General features: G+C 42.3%; 1 protein-coding gene across 1 annotated transcript; it reads left to right on the top strand.

Annotated features, from left to right (window-relative positions):
- Positions 1 to 14395: 14395 nt before the first annotated feature.
- On the top strand, positions 14396 to 15547 carry LOC149245302 (uncharacterized). The gene has a single exon (XM_089437968.1). The coding sequence runs from the start codon at positions 14396 to 14398 to the stop codon at positions 15545 to 15547; it is 1152 nt and encodes a 383-aa protein (XP_089294094.1).
- Positions 15548 to 16727: the final 1180 nt, after the last annotated feature.

The raw sequence follows: 16727 nt of genomic DNA, 5'->3' as shown, positions 1-16727 counted from the left end.
TTTTGCAGAACCTCTCTAAAATTTTCGGTAATCTCTAGTATATCTTCTGCCTGAACTAACTGACTATCTACCTCATTAAAACTATCAGCAAACAAAACAAACGAATCCAAATCTGTATGTACATAATTTACAGGATGATCGATTGGCTTCTCTTTGCTGGTTATCATATATTTCATCTTTTGCTCCCAATATAGCTTTCTCATTTGACCGAAGACTGGAATTGTAGCATAAGAAAAATCCAACTGAAGTGTACCTTTCAACTTAGCTCCCCAAGATCTTGAAAGCAGCATACCAAAACGCGGAGGAATATCCCCCACAACCACATCCATCAAGACATTCTTAGCTAGAATTTGATCTAAGCTTACCACCAAGTCCTTGATCAATCCGATACACTTTACCCGGCTGGAATCAAATGAATACAAATCATGGTATTTTCTTGTGATGTCTAATCCCAGCTTTTCCATGATTGCTTTCGGCATCAAATTATGTGAAGCACCCGAGTCAAACATAGCATTATGTAAAACATACTCGTGCAACCTCAAATTGATATAGAAAGGAGGAACATCACTTTCAGGAGACTCACCATCTAAAGCAGGCCCAAAAACTAATTCTGGCTGATCATCTTCTACATTTACCGTGTCAAGCATTGGGTCAAAATTCAGAATTTTGGAGATTTGACCTCGGTAGCTGCTGTTTTTCATGATTTCAGTCAAAGGAATCGACACTTTCAGCTTTGAAATTTCATTCTCCAAACTAAATGTTGAAACCTTTTCACCCTCCTTGGCCGGAACTTCTCTTCTTTCAACTTTATCCTTCATTGTGCTTGGTGGCTGGTTTACCTTATCTACTGATGATGATTGACCTGCTGCGGGATCACTTATCTCTTTTCCTTTTTTCTGTGGGACAGTTGAATCATTTTTTGCTGAAGTATCTTTCTTCTTCTGAATAGGATTTATGGGCACAGCTCGATTTCTTAATTGTTTCTGCTGGGCAGACAAAGCATTCAGGTATCCTCTTTGGTACTCCTCCGATTCTTCCTCAAGCGCTGCATCATTTGATAAGATATAATTCTGATCTTGGTGGATGATGGAGTTTCTCACAAATTCTTCCTCTTCCATAACATAGGTAGGCAGATCATCAGGAGTAAAGAAATGATTTTCCTCCCCTACAATATCACCTTCATCCTCGGATTCTTGGCTAACAAAATTCTGCTGAAGAGGAGTTTTTACTTGCTGCTGAACTGCTGACTCTTGTGTCCTTGTTTCATGCTGCTTAATTCTGTATTGTTGCTGCTGCGGACCTCGAAAATTAGGATTGCGAATCTGCGGCTCCGGCTTGTCGAGAGTGGCCTTTTCGAGCATCCTCTCTACCTTGCGAAGAAGCTGATCTGATGTAGAGGCTTCTTCTTTGATTGTTACTCGCTTTTCAGCTTTCATCCTTGCTCTTTTGTCATTCAAATTCGCTTCAACACTAACAGCGATTTTCTGCATATCCTCCAAGGTAGGCGGATCTCTATCTCGCAATGAATAAGCCATCTCCGGATCAAAGCCATCCGGGAATTTGAGAAGAGCTGATTTTCTAGATGGTCTTAAGTCATCCGGAATAGCATTATAAACTGTGTTAAATCTGATAATATAATCTTGGACAGACTCACCATGATTACGTTTGAGATTGTTGTACTCAGCATTGATCTGAAGTGGATCCTTTCTGATTTCCCATCGGTCTATAAATTGTCTCTGAAGTTCATCCAGTGTGGGTATGATTCTAGCTGTCAAACCTCTGAACCATTTTCTTACTTCTCCTCCGAATGTTTGTACAAACAAACGCATAATTACATCTTCTTCATCTATCTCATATAAATAAATAAAAAGTTGCCATTTTGTCTATATGCTACTGAGCGGAAACACTTTGAGGAGTGCCATCAAACATGGGAATATTGCTCTGATAATCAGCTGGCATATCATGCAGATTTTGAGGAAGAGCAAGAGGAGCAAACCGAGCAGCCATTGCTTTGGGTAGATTGGGTCTAGGAGTAGTAGGTGAAGTAGGTGTAGCTGTAGTATGAGGGGTATGGGGAGGTGTAGGCAGAGGAGAAGCGATATGGGATGAAGAGGGAGAATTGACTGTAGATTCAAGATGTGTGACTATAGGGGAAATAGAAATAAAAGGAGGATTGGTCTGCTCGTGCGGAACAGAAGCCGTGATAGTAGATCCAATATTGATAGATACAGTTTCGAGGAAATCAGCAAGATTAGTGACTTGGATATCTGTCTGAAGGTGTCTTAGGATGAAATTTTCAACCAATTTATTGTGTCTCTCAATTTCAAGGGCAGCAGCAAAATCAGGGTTGGGAACTAGAGAATCAAGTGCACTTTCAGATTTGGTTTTGAACAGGGACAACTCGAAGCTCTCGTCAAAATCAATGTCTTCAAAATACTTAAAAACAGCCGGACATGAATGAGATTTAAATATATGACTAGGATCTGAAGCCAGCTTGTTATTCTCAAAATATCAAGGAACAAATAGCCAATCAGCCTGTGAAAACTCTCAACTTATCATCAAAAGTTCAGAGTTTACAAATGTACTGGGGTAAAAAGCAAATGAAGTGCTGTATTCACAAGCTCACGGAGATTGACTGAAGCAACGTTTATCTACTTTCGCTTATGAAAGCAAAAGCGTTTCGAAGGCTACCTAGCATAACTTCAGGCTCCGTCTAAGACTTATGAAATAAACACATCAACTGGAAAACAATTTGTTCTCCCCAGTATGGTCGCCAATATGTTAGCGCTCAAATTTGCCTCAGGCTGAGGAAGGCGAAACTCAAGGCAACATCAAACCAAGCTCAGCCTCGTAGCTAGCCCTACGAGGACAGGAGAGGGCTCTCTCCGGGTCTATCTCAGCAAAAGGTCTTCAAAGGGGCTGAGATGACCGATATGAATACTGATTTTAGGCTAGTAAATTGATAAGATAGTTTGATTTAAGATTTTTAGGGTTTTGTTGGAAAACAGGGAAAGACAATTTTGGGTGCGAGGATGTGACACAGTTTTTGCAGAGGTCTTTTTGGGGCAAGGTAGGCAATCGTCCTGATGTATTTAAAGGAGTTGAATGGATAGAAATGACTGGTGAGGAGCTAAGGAGAGCGAGAAACTTTCAGGAGTTCTCCTTAAACAGATGAAAACATAGATATTAAACAAACTTAAAGGCAGAGCATACAAGATTATGAATTCTACCTTAACACTTCATTTGTTTAAGTTGCAGAAGAGAATAGTAGGAAAATGATACACATAACAAACTTACAAGTACATGAGAGAAACATACCATCAACACAAATAACCACAGGAATCCCAAAAAGTGTTGCAAAACCCTGGTCTTTCCTTTGCCAAAATTGCAGAGATACAAAGTGTAATACAGTCTAAGCTTATCCCCCAAGAGTCCAACCTCTGCTACTGAATGAAAATTTACATATATAGACCAAGTTAACCTCATTCCCTACCCTCTAGGGGTATAACTCCTCCTTCTAGGAGTTGTTTCAACCAATTCTAAACATGGAGCAGGAATCTAGTTGACCAAAACAACCTACCACTAAAAAGAAGGAAACTGATTTCATTATAATTTCTTGGTAATTTTGTGAATGAACCATCTAGAAGGAGATAAAAGTGCCATATTACCTTATATACATCAATTTACATAATGGTGAGTCAAAAATAACATCAAGGAGAAAAACTAGTGAAAACTGGCCGATTTCCTGAGCTGAAGGATGAAAACTGGACCAAAAACCTCAACGCGCAGCGCCCTGATCTCAACGCACAGCGCACATTTCAGACTGATTTTGAGGCACTTCCCGGCATGAAAATTGAGCTCAAGATAGCTCGTTCGAAAGCCCTGGATGTCTACTTTCCAACCTAAGTGGAATTTCTCAATTTGGAGCTCATTTTCCCCCTCAAAACTTCATTCTCCCATAGGTACTTCCTGTTGTGGCAAAAGGTGGCAGCAAGGTGGTTTTTATGGTGTTTTTGAGCCTTTTGACCATCCAGATCTCGATGAAATGCTTCGGCAATAGCTAAGTAGGCATATTTCATCATGACAAATCCAAAAATTCAAACCGTTTGTGATTTGGACCTCCCAATCTTACGGGCAGCGCGCTGCGCGTTGAACCAAAAAAACTATTTTTAGGACAAAATTTTCAAAAATGACAAAAAATTCTCCAAATTTGCCCAAATTTGGAGTAATGACCCTATATCATGTATGTTGCCCCACCAATGAAGCCTCGGCCAAAATTTGGAGTGGGTCGGGCTTTTTCTGCCGTTTCAGTGCCTTGCTTAATCGCCTCTTAAGGATCTTCATCTTCGCTTTGCAAACATGCATGCGGGCCCAGTAATGATTTTTCATGTGACGAAGCAAGTCTTTGTCTCTATTGGCCTTCGCCAGTAACCCCTCCAAGTGTCGGTTGACCTTCTCAAGCACAAATTGCTGCGCAACATGTGTCAAATCACCCGGTCTTTTACGGGCCAACCTACGGTCTTCACGGATTCGTTGCAGCTCTATAAGTGTGTGCTCATCCTCTAACTGTTTATTGCATTGCTCTAGATACCTGATATATGAAGTTGTCTCATCATGACTAGTAACAAAACCCGATGGCTCGCCTGAAGGCCTCTCCTCATGCTTGGGCTTCTTGCCCTTATCCTGTACCTGCGGTGCTGCTGTCGAAAGCGAGGCCCCTTCCACACGAGGTGGAGATAACACTCGCTGTGCTGATGAAGTCAATGAGACCCCTTCCACCCCGGGTGAAGATAGTACTCGTCGTGCAGATGCAAATAAGGCCCTGTGTCCTCGCTGATATGTTACACATGCTAAAGCGCCGACATGCTCTGTCTCAGGAATGTCAAACTGATGTGAAGGCCCTGCCTCATCATGAACTATCTCTGGAGCTGGCTGAGGCGCTGTGAAAATGTCACGAGAAATAAAATCCTCCCAAGTGATGCCCTACTGTGCTAACTGATGAACCACTACGATCTTGATCAACGCGTAATGATAAATACTATTATGCTGCTGTGCTGGGGTCTTCCTTTGTACAAGAGGCACCATCTTCTCTATGTTGCAAAACATGAAGTATGGAATGTTCATCATACGTACCCTTGTAAAATGCATCAACAAATGGACATGGTACGCATAAAGACGGGAGAATCTGCCCTCACAACTGAAATACCGAATGATGAGTTTCATCAAAGGTGCAAATTGATCTTTGAGGTATTGAAAAGGAAAAATGCTGCTCAAGTGCCTCATATAACCAGGTTTGATGTATGGTTGATAGTAAGATTTCTCTAACTGCTGACGTTTATTCCATTGCTCTCCAATATTTGGTATCCCAGTGGCCTCCGCAATAGTCTCTGGTGACAAAATGAAATCCACTCCGGTGAGATTTACATGGCCATCATGTAAATGTAGAATGAACAAGCGAGCTAATTCACGATGATGCTGAATTTGTGAAATTAGCTCACAATAATGATAGCATGACTGTCGACGAAAACAATCCATTGCAAGCGGGAAAGCCTGCAATTGCTCCAAAGAAGTAGGCTCTTCCCTGCGAGGCTTACCACCTTTGCCACCTTTGCGAGACCTTCGTGGCACACTACCCTCTGTTGTAGAATCACTGTCATACCCCTGCTCATAAGATGAATTTGTGTCCGACATAGCTCTGAAAATACAATGTCTGAAAAATGTATGATGTCTGCAATGGTAGGTTGTAGGTGTGGTGAAATTACTTTTTCAATACATGCTCAAAAACCAACCGAAATATCATGAGAGTTATGCAATAATAGACATTCTGTTTTAGTGTATTGAGCATAAAACAGTCATAAGGGCAGTTGGACAAATGGACCAAAATGTGATGTGTTGCTGGCTCAAAGCTTTCAAATGGGCATGGAGTTATGTTTCACCATGGAGCTAATCTTCATCAATCATCCATAAACACCCTTAAGGCAGATTTTGGTGAGACCTAGGGTTTCATTTGATGACCTAGGGTTTCATTTGTTTCTCACATCCAACACATCACACCTCTCTTCAAACACACCATAAATGATATGAAATTGATTGAATCGATCATAGAACACCTACTTGCAAATTTGGAGGCAATTAGACACGATTTGGGCGCTTTTCCTGTGACTGTGATTCAACGCGCAGCGCACCTCCCAATGCGCAGCGCCTGTGTAAATTTACACTGGCTCCAGTTGCCCAACGCGCAGCGCTCCACCCAACGCGCAGCGTGCTCTTTCTATGCGCAGCGCGCACCTGTAAGACTGTCCACGGGTATATAAACTTGGTCTTTCACCTTCCAATGCTTGAACATGCTCTTGCCTTGATTGTTGGTGAACAAATAGACTTGATTCGCCCTTTTATAAGCAAACAAAATATCTCATTTGAATTAAATTGAACCAAAAACCCACTTTGTAAGGTTTGGCACTTTTCACTTTTGGTCCTTTAATACAACACTGTTTTTTGATTTTTCTTGCTTTTCTAAGGTTTGGACTGATCATTTTGGCTGATTTTTGCAGGGATTTGGCGTTTTGGCTTTGGAGAAGATCAGAGACTTGCTCTGAAATCCTCTGGGATAAAACAAATATAAATATTTACATTAACAATTTTTAGGTCCAAAACAGAGTTTTGGACTAAAAATGTTTTAAAATGCTTTATGAAAAAGTTATTTTGAACTCAACCTCATGGCCTGCAGGGTTGTTCTATGTATATGCAAAGGACTAACAACTCTAGACTCTATGACTAAAGACCCTAATCATGTATGATTATGAATGCAATGACCATGTACTTGTAACTTTTAGAGAAATTTTTGACTAACCCTGCAGGGACAAACATGAGGGAACACAAGACAACTAGACCCCCTCGTCAGTAAAAGGCATGCCCCTAGCGGAATGCAACGGAGTGGAACAAGAGAGACACCTAAAAATGATATGCAAAAACGAAAAGATCTCTGATGGAGGGCTGTAATAAGGACCGACTCTAACAAACTCATTGGAGGAAGTTTCTTCATACAAATATATAGGAACTAACAATTGTATGCTCAATTGGAATTATAACATTAAGAAAAGGATAAGTGGAAGTTGGAAAGCTTACGATGGGCTGAGGGAAGAAGGATCTGCTTACCAATGGGATCTGCTTACCAATGAGATGTAATGTTGGAAGGGTTTTAAGTAGCGGAGCGCGGTGTGGGATCGCCAGGACGCAGGGAGCCAACCAGATTTGTCCTAGCCGCTCGGGGAGCCAAGCAATGCTAGCCATAGGTATATAGAATGGTCCAGTCTCCAGAGAGCCAGGAACCAACCCATTATCTTAGCCGCTCGGAGAGCCATCCATAGCCAGCCAACTGGTTATTTGCATGGACATGTCATCTTCATGCTGCTTTGTTCGTTGCCACCCTTAGATTCCTGCATGGTGGACCTTCTGTGGCTCTCTAAGCCCTACTCATGCATGCACGCTCTCCATTCTGACACTTGGATGGTATCGTGTCTGTGAACAGGAATTTCCCTTACTCTATTTTATCAGCTTCTTAGCAGTCATTACAAGTTTTCGGCCTTCTGGCCTCGTAGTCTCAGGGGCCTTCTGGTCTCTTTAGTTTTTGCTCTGGGTGCTTCCTGTATCCTCATTCTGGCCAAGCTGAGAATGGTAGGATGACGCTTTTTGCTTGGGGTCCTGGCGCTCTCACCTGCGGCTATTGGTGCTGTTTGGTATAATGTTAACATTTCTCTCTTTCTTTGCTCATCAAGTTTTCGCTAGTGTTTGGAAAATTGTCAGAGGTGGTTTATTACTGAATTATGGAAGTAAATCTGGTATGAAGGCAGATCTTACAATGTCTTATTAGGTCTCTCATGATTAGCTGTAGTAATGGATATTTCTAGCCTTGTGCTTAGTTCCTGGAACCTCTATAGTTTATCACTGTTTTTTATTCCAATGCTAGCTGACTGCTCTTCCTATAGCTTCCAAGATGCTCAAATCCTTTTTCCTTAAGCTAAAAAATTCCATAGTTTTATATAAGCCGTGCACGGATTTTCGGTTCAGAATTGGCAAATGGTGGTGTATATTTCAGATGTATTGTTGTTGCATCGATTGTCAGGATAATTCTGCTGTTTAGTCCTTCTCTCTAAAGCCTGCTCCATCTTTCTGAACCTGTAATGACGTCAATCAGTTATCCTGGAAATTTTACCGGATTTCTCTTTTTTCTGACATCTTGATTTAGCATCTTTTCCAAGAATTTTTCAAATTCCTCAGAGTAAATTCCTCTGTCGTGATCTTTGTACTCAGCGGTACTTGTAATCTCTTTTCATCTGTTTTTAGACATTTTGACGGCTGGGCAATCATCACCCTTCTGGATTTTTCCCCTAGGAATTATTATGCTCTTTTTTCTTCATCGTAATCATTCCTTCTGGAGCTTTCCTCGTGCTGATCCCGAGGACCCTCCTAAGCTGCTCTCTTAAATTCTGCCCATCTAGCATTTACTCTATCTGGGGCTTTTGTACAGTCAAGGATCTACGGAGGGAAAATTCTCTGTACTGCCTGTTAGAGTCGGTCTTGAGCCCTCCATCAGCGATCAAAACTCTTTGCATTTGCATAATTAGGTGTCTCATCAGTGTCAATTTTTGCATCCCATTAGGCATGCCATAACCCTGATGGAGGAGCTGGTGTGTTTATACCCCTCTTGGCATTGCTGGATCAGGTCATTTCAGTCATTAAGCTCTTTCAAGATTGTCTTGTCTTGTCTTGAGGTCAAATTCCTAGGTCTAGGGTTTTGGTCAAGTATGTCTACAAGGTCATGTTTCTAAAGGTCAATAAGTGTTCAGAAAGCTAGAGGGATGTTTGTAAAGATGTTTCTTCGAAATTTTTTATCTTGTACAGTTAATTTTCACCTTGGATTTAAAAACTCTGTTTTTAAAGCCAAGGTCATTTTTCAAATTTTTGTAAAAAGTGATGAAATTTCAAAAGACTTCAGTGGACAGTATGCAACCCTGGTCCCCTTGCCAAGATCCCTCAGATGATCTCCCTGCAAAAAGAATCAAGCCAAAGCACTAAATGAGTCAATTTCAGGACAAAGGAAACCAAAAAGTCAGTTTTATAAAATGTCAAAGAGAAACATTAGAAAGTGGGTTTGAGCATGAAATTTATTCAAATGAAACCTATAAAGACCAAATCTCTCTCCTTTTACTCTCATTGTGCATCCAAGATAGTTGCAAGAGAGTTGGGCGAGTGATTGAGTGAAAGGAGTGAAAGTTGAGCGAATTCGGGTGATTGACAGGCGCGCGACCCGTCAGGCCAGGCGCGCGACCCGTCAGGCCAGGCGCGCGACCCGTCAGAGGAGCGCGACCCGTCAGAAGGGTTCCTGCAGTGTATTTTTATAATGGGCGCGACCCGTCAGGCCCGCGCGACCCGTTGGGTGAGGCGCGCGACCCGTCAGCGACCTCCCTTCCAAACCCTTTTCAAATTTGTTCAAGCACCCGCCAAATCATCAAATTTCTTGAGCATATAAATCAGCTTTTTACAGGCAGAAACAGCAGCACAGTTTGTCCACTTTTCTCTTTAAACAATGTCAAAAACCGAAACCTATGAGCAAAGTGATGACCAGTCATCAGCTTCAGAGATTGAGGTACAGAGAAGGCCTCATAAGGGTGGTAAGGGTGGACATCATAAGCGAGAGGAGCCCACCTCTTTAGCAGAGTTACAGGCTTGTCCTATGGCAGTCACATGTTTCCAGTATATGTCTTGCTATGAGTTTTGTGAGAGGATCTCTCGGATTCAACACCACAGAGAGTTGGCTCGCCTATTTGTTTTACACTTGCATGATGGACATGTCAACCTTGCAGGGGTGAACTTTACATTGACACCCAAGGTGATCTCACATGCCACAGGGATACCTAATGTTGGGGAGGTGTGGAATAAGCGCAAGGTGTTGGATAATGTTCACTTTGAGCCTTTTGTCCGGCCACCATTCATGAGACATTTGGCAGGTGTGTTTCCATTCAGGTTTCTCAGGAGTGAGTATGCTCCCATGATGAGGCTCATCATGCACTATTTTACCTGTGAGGGCAGATTTTCACAGGTATATTCATACCATATTCGCCTCTTGATGCACTTCACCCGAGTAAGGATGATGAACATCCCTGTTTTCTTCTATCAGAACATTCAGAGGATGGTGCCCATGTTGCAAAGGAAGAGTCCGGCACAACAGTATAGGAGCCTGTACCATTATGGTTTGATTCAACTAGTAGTATTGCATCAGTTGGCTCAGCAGGGCATCTCATGGGAGGAGTTCATCTCTCGTGAGTTTTTCACAGCACCACCCTCGCCACATCCTGAGGTTGTTCACGAGGAAGGAGGACCATCACAGTAGCATGACATCCCTGTCACTAGACATGTCAGCTCCTCACCTCTGGTTACCTATCAGAAAGGCCCAAGGGCCTTATTTGCAGCAGCTCGGCGAGTACTATCTCCACAGCAGGTGGAAGGGGTCTCGCCTTCATCATCAGCTCAGCGAGTGTTATCTCCACATCAGGTGGAAGGGGCCTCGCTCTCTTCAGCAGCACAGGCAGCACAGAGGGGCAAGTAGCCCAAGATTGATGAGGGGCCATCAGGAGTTCCAGATATTGAGCTTGTTGATCTTGAGGCCATTTCTCAGAGCCAAGAGGCAAAGGAGGTCATTCAGCACCTTAGAGCTGAAAATGAGGTATTGCAAAAGAGACTAGAAGGTGCACAATGGACAATCTCATACCTGGAGCAGCGCAACAAACAGTTGGAGGATGAGAAAGCACTTGATGAGCTGTGGAGGATTCGTAGTGACCGAATCTTGAACGGAAGAAGACCCGGTGACCCATTGCCCGCTGACCGAGAGTCCATGCTCATCCAGGTAAATGCACACTTGGAGAGGCTGTTGGCTAAGGCCAACCAAGAGAAGAAATTGCTGAGGAACATGAAGAACCATTACTGGGCAAGAATGCATGTGTGCAAGGGAAAGATGAAGATGTTTCAAAGGCGGTTGACCGAGGCACTAAAACGGAGAAAGAGGCCCAATCCCCTTCATATCTTGGCTGAGGCTTCACTCAAGGATCAAGGCACTAAATAGCCTAGCCACAGCACAAATCCCAAATTTTTTGAGAATTTTGGGTGAATTTTGGCATTTTCAGGCAATTTGCAGGTTTTTCCCATTAACGGGTCTCACCCCCCGCGCGACCCTTCATGATGGCAACTCCTTTTGACAAAAACTCAGCATTTCCAGATTTTTCATGCAAATTTACACATGCTCATGGATGGACTTGAGATTTGGTAAAGTTTTGGGCCTCCAGAAAGTCAAAAAACTAGTAAAAATTGACTTTCTGCCACTTTTTTGAATTGCAGAAAGCAGTCTTGGGAGATTTGATTTTTGACAAGGAAAATGAACTCTAAATTCAGAAATTCCAGTTGGGTTGGAAAGTAGACTCACATACCTTTCCAACAAGCCTACTTTTGCTCAATTTGGCCACCTGAAAGTGCCCCAAAGATGGCTCCAAAGGCGCGTGACCCGTCAGGCAGGGGCGCGCGACCCGTCAGGCAGATTTTTCCAAAAATGCACTGTACAGCTCAGAAAAGCGCAGTTTGACCCAGTTTGACTTTTTGGGGTGAATTGTGATCCTCTTTGATGTAATTATTGTACTTTTTAGACACTTTTACTCTTATGTAACATTTCTAGAAGATTCATTCATGAAAAGGGTAAATATTAAATGAATGAATTGGTTTCCTAGCTTATAGAGGCAAGTTGTTTTGACTGCCTAGTTTGTAGTGCTTAGTTTAGAAGTGGTTGAAACAGCTCCTAGGATAGTGAGCTCGACCCATGGAGGCAGGGAAAGAGGTTAGATCATCTATATTATGTACTTTCTTGCTCATTTTCATGGTTGGACTCTTGAGGGAGAAGCTATCATTGTATTATTCACTGTATCTCTGCAATTTTTGGCTAAGGAAGACCAGGGTTTTACAGTCCTCTTTGGGATTCTTGTGGACTCATGTGTTGATGGTGTGTTTCTCAATGTACTTGTAAGCTTGTTATGTGACTCATTTCCTTTCTTTTACTTCTGCACATTAAACAAATGAAGTGTTAAAGTAAGAATTCATGCTTGCCATGCTCTGCTTTTAAGTTTGTTTAATTTCAATGTTTTCTACTGTCTAAAGAGAATTCAAAGTTATTGTTTGCTCTCTTTAGCTTTTCACCTTTCATTCCTGACCATCCACCTCAATCAAAGGCATCAACACTGTCTCCTACCTCGCCCCAAGGAACCCCCTGCAGAAACTGTGTCCAATCCCCGCACCCAAAATTGCCCTCTCCTCAATTTACCACCACAAACCCAAAAAACCCCAAATCAAACTCTTTGATCAGTTTACTAGCCTAATATCAGTGTTACCCTATTGGTCATCTCATCTATTGAAGATTTTACCGAGATAGACCGGAGAGAGCCTTCTCCTGCCCCGTAGGGCTAGCTACGAGGCTAAATGGTTTGATGTTACCTTAAGGTTTACCTTTCTCAGCCTGAGGTGAAATTTCAAGTGCTAACACTGCCTCAGTCAGGTGTTTTATGAATCAAGCTGTCGATTGACAGAATAGAGATCCATCTATCGCTTCAATGTCAGGTGGGTTAGACTCATCTGCCACCCAAGCAATGATCCAAGCTGCAATATTGGCCGAGAAAGCACGTGACAAGTCTTTGATAGCCTCAGGGTGGCATGCCACGGTGGAAGACATGATCGTCAAGCCTGCTTACGCTGAGAAGGATGGCCCATCTCCCGTGAACCCTCGCCTTAATCCTTCTAAAAATGGCAAGTCCATTACAAAGGAGGGGCGGTCCAATAAACAGGCGTTCCTCTATAACAAATCTAGGAATCCAGTTAAAACTGTATCCCCTCCTAATGCAGTCTCTATTGACAGTTCCGTTCTTTCGGAAAGAATAGATAGCTTGCTAAATCTTGCCTTAGTAGGTAAATGGCAATTCCCCGAAATGGATGAAACAGTGATGAGAAAATGGCTAGAAGACAAATGGAAGCCCCTGATTGGTTATACACCCATCATTTCTCGCCTTATGAAGGAGTGGTTCTGCTTCCACTTCCTCAAAGCATCCGATTTAGAGGCGGTTCTTAATAAACCTTGGGTCTTTTGTAGAAGATTTTTATCCCTTTTCAGATGGTATATTGGATTTGATCCCTTAAAGAACACCCCGTCAAACAATTTAATTTGGGTGAAACTTCCAAATTTGCCTTTGGAAATGTGGTCGACAGAAACTCTCACAGAAATAGGGAACTCTATCGGCAAGTTTGTTTATGTCGATCCTTGGTGCAGAGGGGAGAAAGACAAGAGAATAGCGTGGATCTTAATAGAGAAGGTATACAAAGGAGGATACTCGGACCACATTGAGATAGCATGGAACCGGTTCAAAATCAAACAAAGGTTAGATTTCTGGGGAATCCCTTTCAGGTGTTCCCTCTGTCATAGAACAGGGCACTTGATAAAAAACTGCAGGCGCCATTACATCCCCAAGCACAAGAAAGTTCATCGCAGATTTGGTGCGACTCCTTCTCCACTTCTTACAGAATGGGTATCTTCTTCTTCCTTAAGTATTCCTGAGGTTGCCCAAAAGGAAAATCAAGAACCTGATCTTCTTGATTCGATTGTGTCTCAGAAATCGCCTCGGAACTCTCCTTATGGGCCTGCTTCCCGCCATCCCCTTCAATCTAATACTGCCCGCTCAGATATCTACAAATTCCCTCCTTTCGCTTGTGCTCCCATACCTGAGCCATCGGAGGAAAAAGCAGTTCCCTCTCCTCCCGCTATGAACTTAATGGACTTTGTAGTTGGCTCTCACCCCATTCCGATATCCTCCTCCTCCCCGACTCCTGACAAAATCCTCGCTCCTGTTCCAAAAGGCAAGGAACCTGTTCTCACTCCCACTCCTTTCAACTCTCCTGAAGCCTCCCCGGTTAATCAATATGACATCGATATTGATTTCTTGCTTAGCAAAAAATCTCTCGAGTTGGAGCCTCTAACAATTCATAAACCTAATAGTCCAGCCTCTCTATTTATTAGCCCTAATTCTGCAAAGAACATAACAGTCAGAAAGAAACACAAAGGGGGAAGCCATCAATTTAGGGGGAGAACGATTGTTTCTGAGCATGGAGTGCGGAACCTATCTCTCATTGATGTGCCTATTCTGGAATTGTCTGATATTCAGCCTCTTAGAGCACCTGTGGCTGGCGAGCCTTCCAAATGAATTTTATTGTTTCAATGAATATCAGGGGTTTAGGCGCAAACCCCAAATTTCTTGCGCTTAAATAAATCTTCTATTCTGCCTGTCCAAAAATCATCCTTATATAGGAAACCATGCACTCCAACCAGGCGTCTATAGCTTACTTTAGGAGAATGTTTCCCTCTTGGTTTATGGTGGCATCAGAGGCTTGTGGGAAATCAAGAGGACTCGCAGTCCTGTGGGATCCCGTCTGGATCAAGGCAAGGGCCTTCAAATGTTTCGCAGGAATTTTAATTTCGGTCTCTGTTAGAGGTCAAGGCCTAAATACCAATATTCTCAATGCCTATGCGCCCTATAAGAATAGGCTCCCTTTCTGGGATAGGTTGTTTGCATCGGAAATTCTTGAAATTGGAGCTTTGATAATTGCAGGTGATTTAAATATGACTTTAAGCTCTGATGAATGTTGGGGCAATTGCAGGACTACGGACCCGCTTGCTGACAGACTCAAGAAGGAATTTTTAAACAGGAACCTTGTTGACATCGTGCCTATCAAACTGAAGCCTACATGGGATAACAACAGGTCCGGTGAGGCATATATAGCAAAGAGGATTGATCGTTTCATTCTTCACTCCAGCATCATTGAAAAAATGGGCATGCCTGTATCTTCTATTGGAAATGATTTCACATCCGATCATAGGCTTATTTTCCTTGGACGACAAAGGAATGGTTTCAGGCTCGGCTACTCTTTTAAATTTAACAAAATCCACTTAGAGGACCCAAAATTTAATGAAATCATTACAAACAAGTGGAAGGAGTTATTGGGGTCTGACTTGTCCCCTTTCATGACCTTCTGGGAAAAGCTGGCGTCTCTAAGGAAGGTGGCAAAGGATTGGCAATATCAAAAAAGGAAGCTGGTCAAACAGGAGCTTGCAGAAATTCAAAAGGAGTTGAATAACATATTAAATGATGCAGATCCAAATAATCTGTCTCTCGACAGCAAAGGTCAAATCAGGAATTTGGAAAAAAGAAAACATATCATCCTGGAAAAGGAGGAGGCTTCATGGAGGCTCAAAAGCAGAGGTATTTGGCTTAAGGAAGGAGATAGAAATACAAGATTTTTTCATAATTATGCAAACGCCAAACGTGAGAAAAATTCCATTTGGAGGATCAGCAATGGTGAAGGTGGTTTCTTCTATTCACAGCAGGATATCTCGAATGAAGCTACAAGATTTTTTCGGAACCAATACAAAAGAAAAGAAGCAAATAATTTTCAAGATACCCTCTAGGGTATTGATCTGGTTCCATTAATGTTTGATGAGGCAGCAAATGAAAGTTTCTTTCAGCCGATTTCTGAGGAGGAACTTATAAATGTCATAAAAGCTTTTAAAAGAGATAAAAGCCCTGGGCCGGATGGATGGCCCATAGAGTTTTTCTCTCACTTTTATGACCTCCTCAAAAATGACCTGTTGCGGATGGTGGAGGCATGTCCGGTAGTATTCACAACACTATTTCTTCTACTCTGATTGACCTTATCACCAAAAAGGCTAAGTCGGACTCCTTTCAAGATTTCAGACCAATATCGCTGTGCAATATCTTGTTCAAAATTATCTCTAAAATTATTGCAGAAAGGCTGAAGCCTACTCTGGCCTCCTTCATCTCAAAGAACCAGCATGCATTCTTAAAGGGTCGAAACATTTTGGATGTTATTGCTATGACCCAGGAAAGCTTGTTTTCTATGATCTATAACAAGATGGATGCGACTATTCTCAAAATTGATCTACAAAAGGCCTACGATTGCTTATATTGGGGTTTTCTAAGAGTCATGCTGGCAAAAATTGGTTTAAAATCTCAATCCATCGATTGGATAATGTCTTGTGTAGAGAATGTCCGATATTCGGTCATCATTAATGGATTGCCCTCCTCTTTCTTTTTAGCGGAAAGGGGACTTCGACAAGGTTGTCCCCTCTCCCCTCTGTTATTTATCTTGGTGATGAATTCCCTCAGCCTACAGATTAATAAGGCAGTAGAAGAAAAGAGATGTAGGCCTGTCAAAATATGCAAGGACATTTCTTTTTCACACAATCTGTTCGTCGATGATATTCTCATTCTTGCAATGCTCTGTAGGGCTTCCTGGATCTGCATCAAAGAAATTCTTGACAGATTCCAGAAAGCCTCTGGTTTAGTCATAAACATAGGCAAAATCTACTATGTTGCATAATGATTCAAACTCGGAAATGATCTTATGGATTGCTGAGTTGCTGGGCATTGCTCCGAGTTTGATCAGGGATGGGATGAAATATTTGGGATTCCAACTAAAGGCTAAGGGCTACTTGAAAGCTGACTGGCAATGGTTATTGGACAGATTCTATAAAAAGATCTCTGGTTGGGAGTTAAAGTCTTTATCTTTGGCAGGCAGGCTTATTCTGGTTCAGGCAGTCTTATCTCAATTGGAATTCTACTGGGCTC

This window comes from Pinus tabuliformis, chromosome 7, assembly GCF_031772625.1.
Source record: "Pinus tabuliformis cultivar Carrire ecotype Pingquan chromosome 7, CPIR1, whole genome shotgun sequence".
Taxonomy (NCBI): domain Eukaryota; kingdom Viridiplantae; phylum Streptophyta; class Pinopsida; order Pinales; family Pinaceae; genus Pinus; species Pinus tabuliformis.
This window is presented reverse-complemented; position numbering and strand designations above follow the sequence as displayed.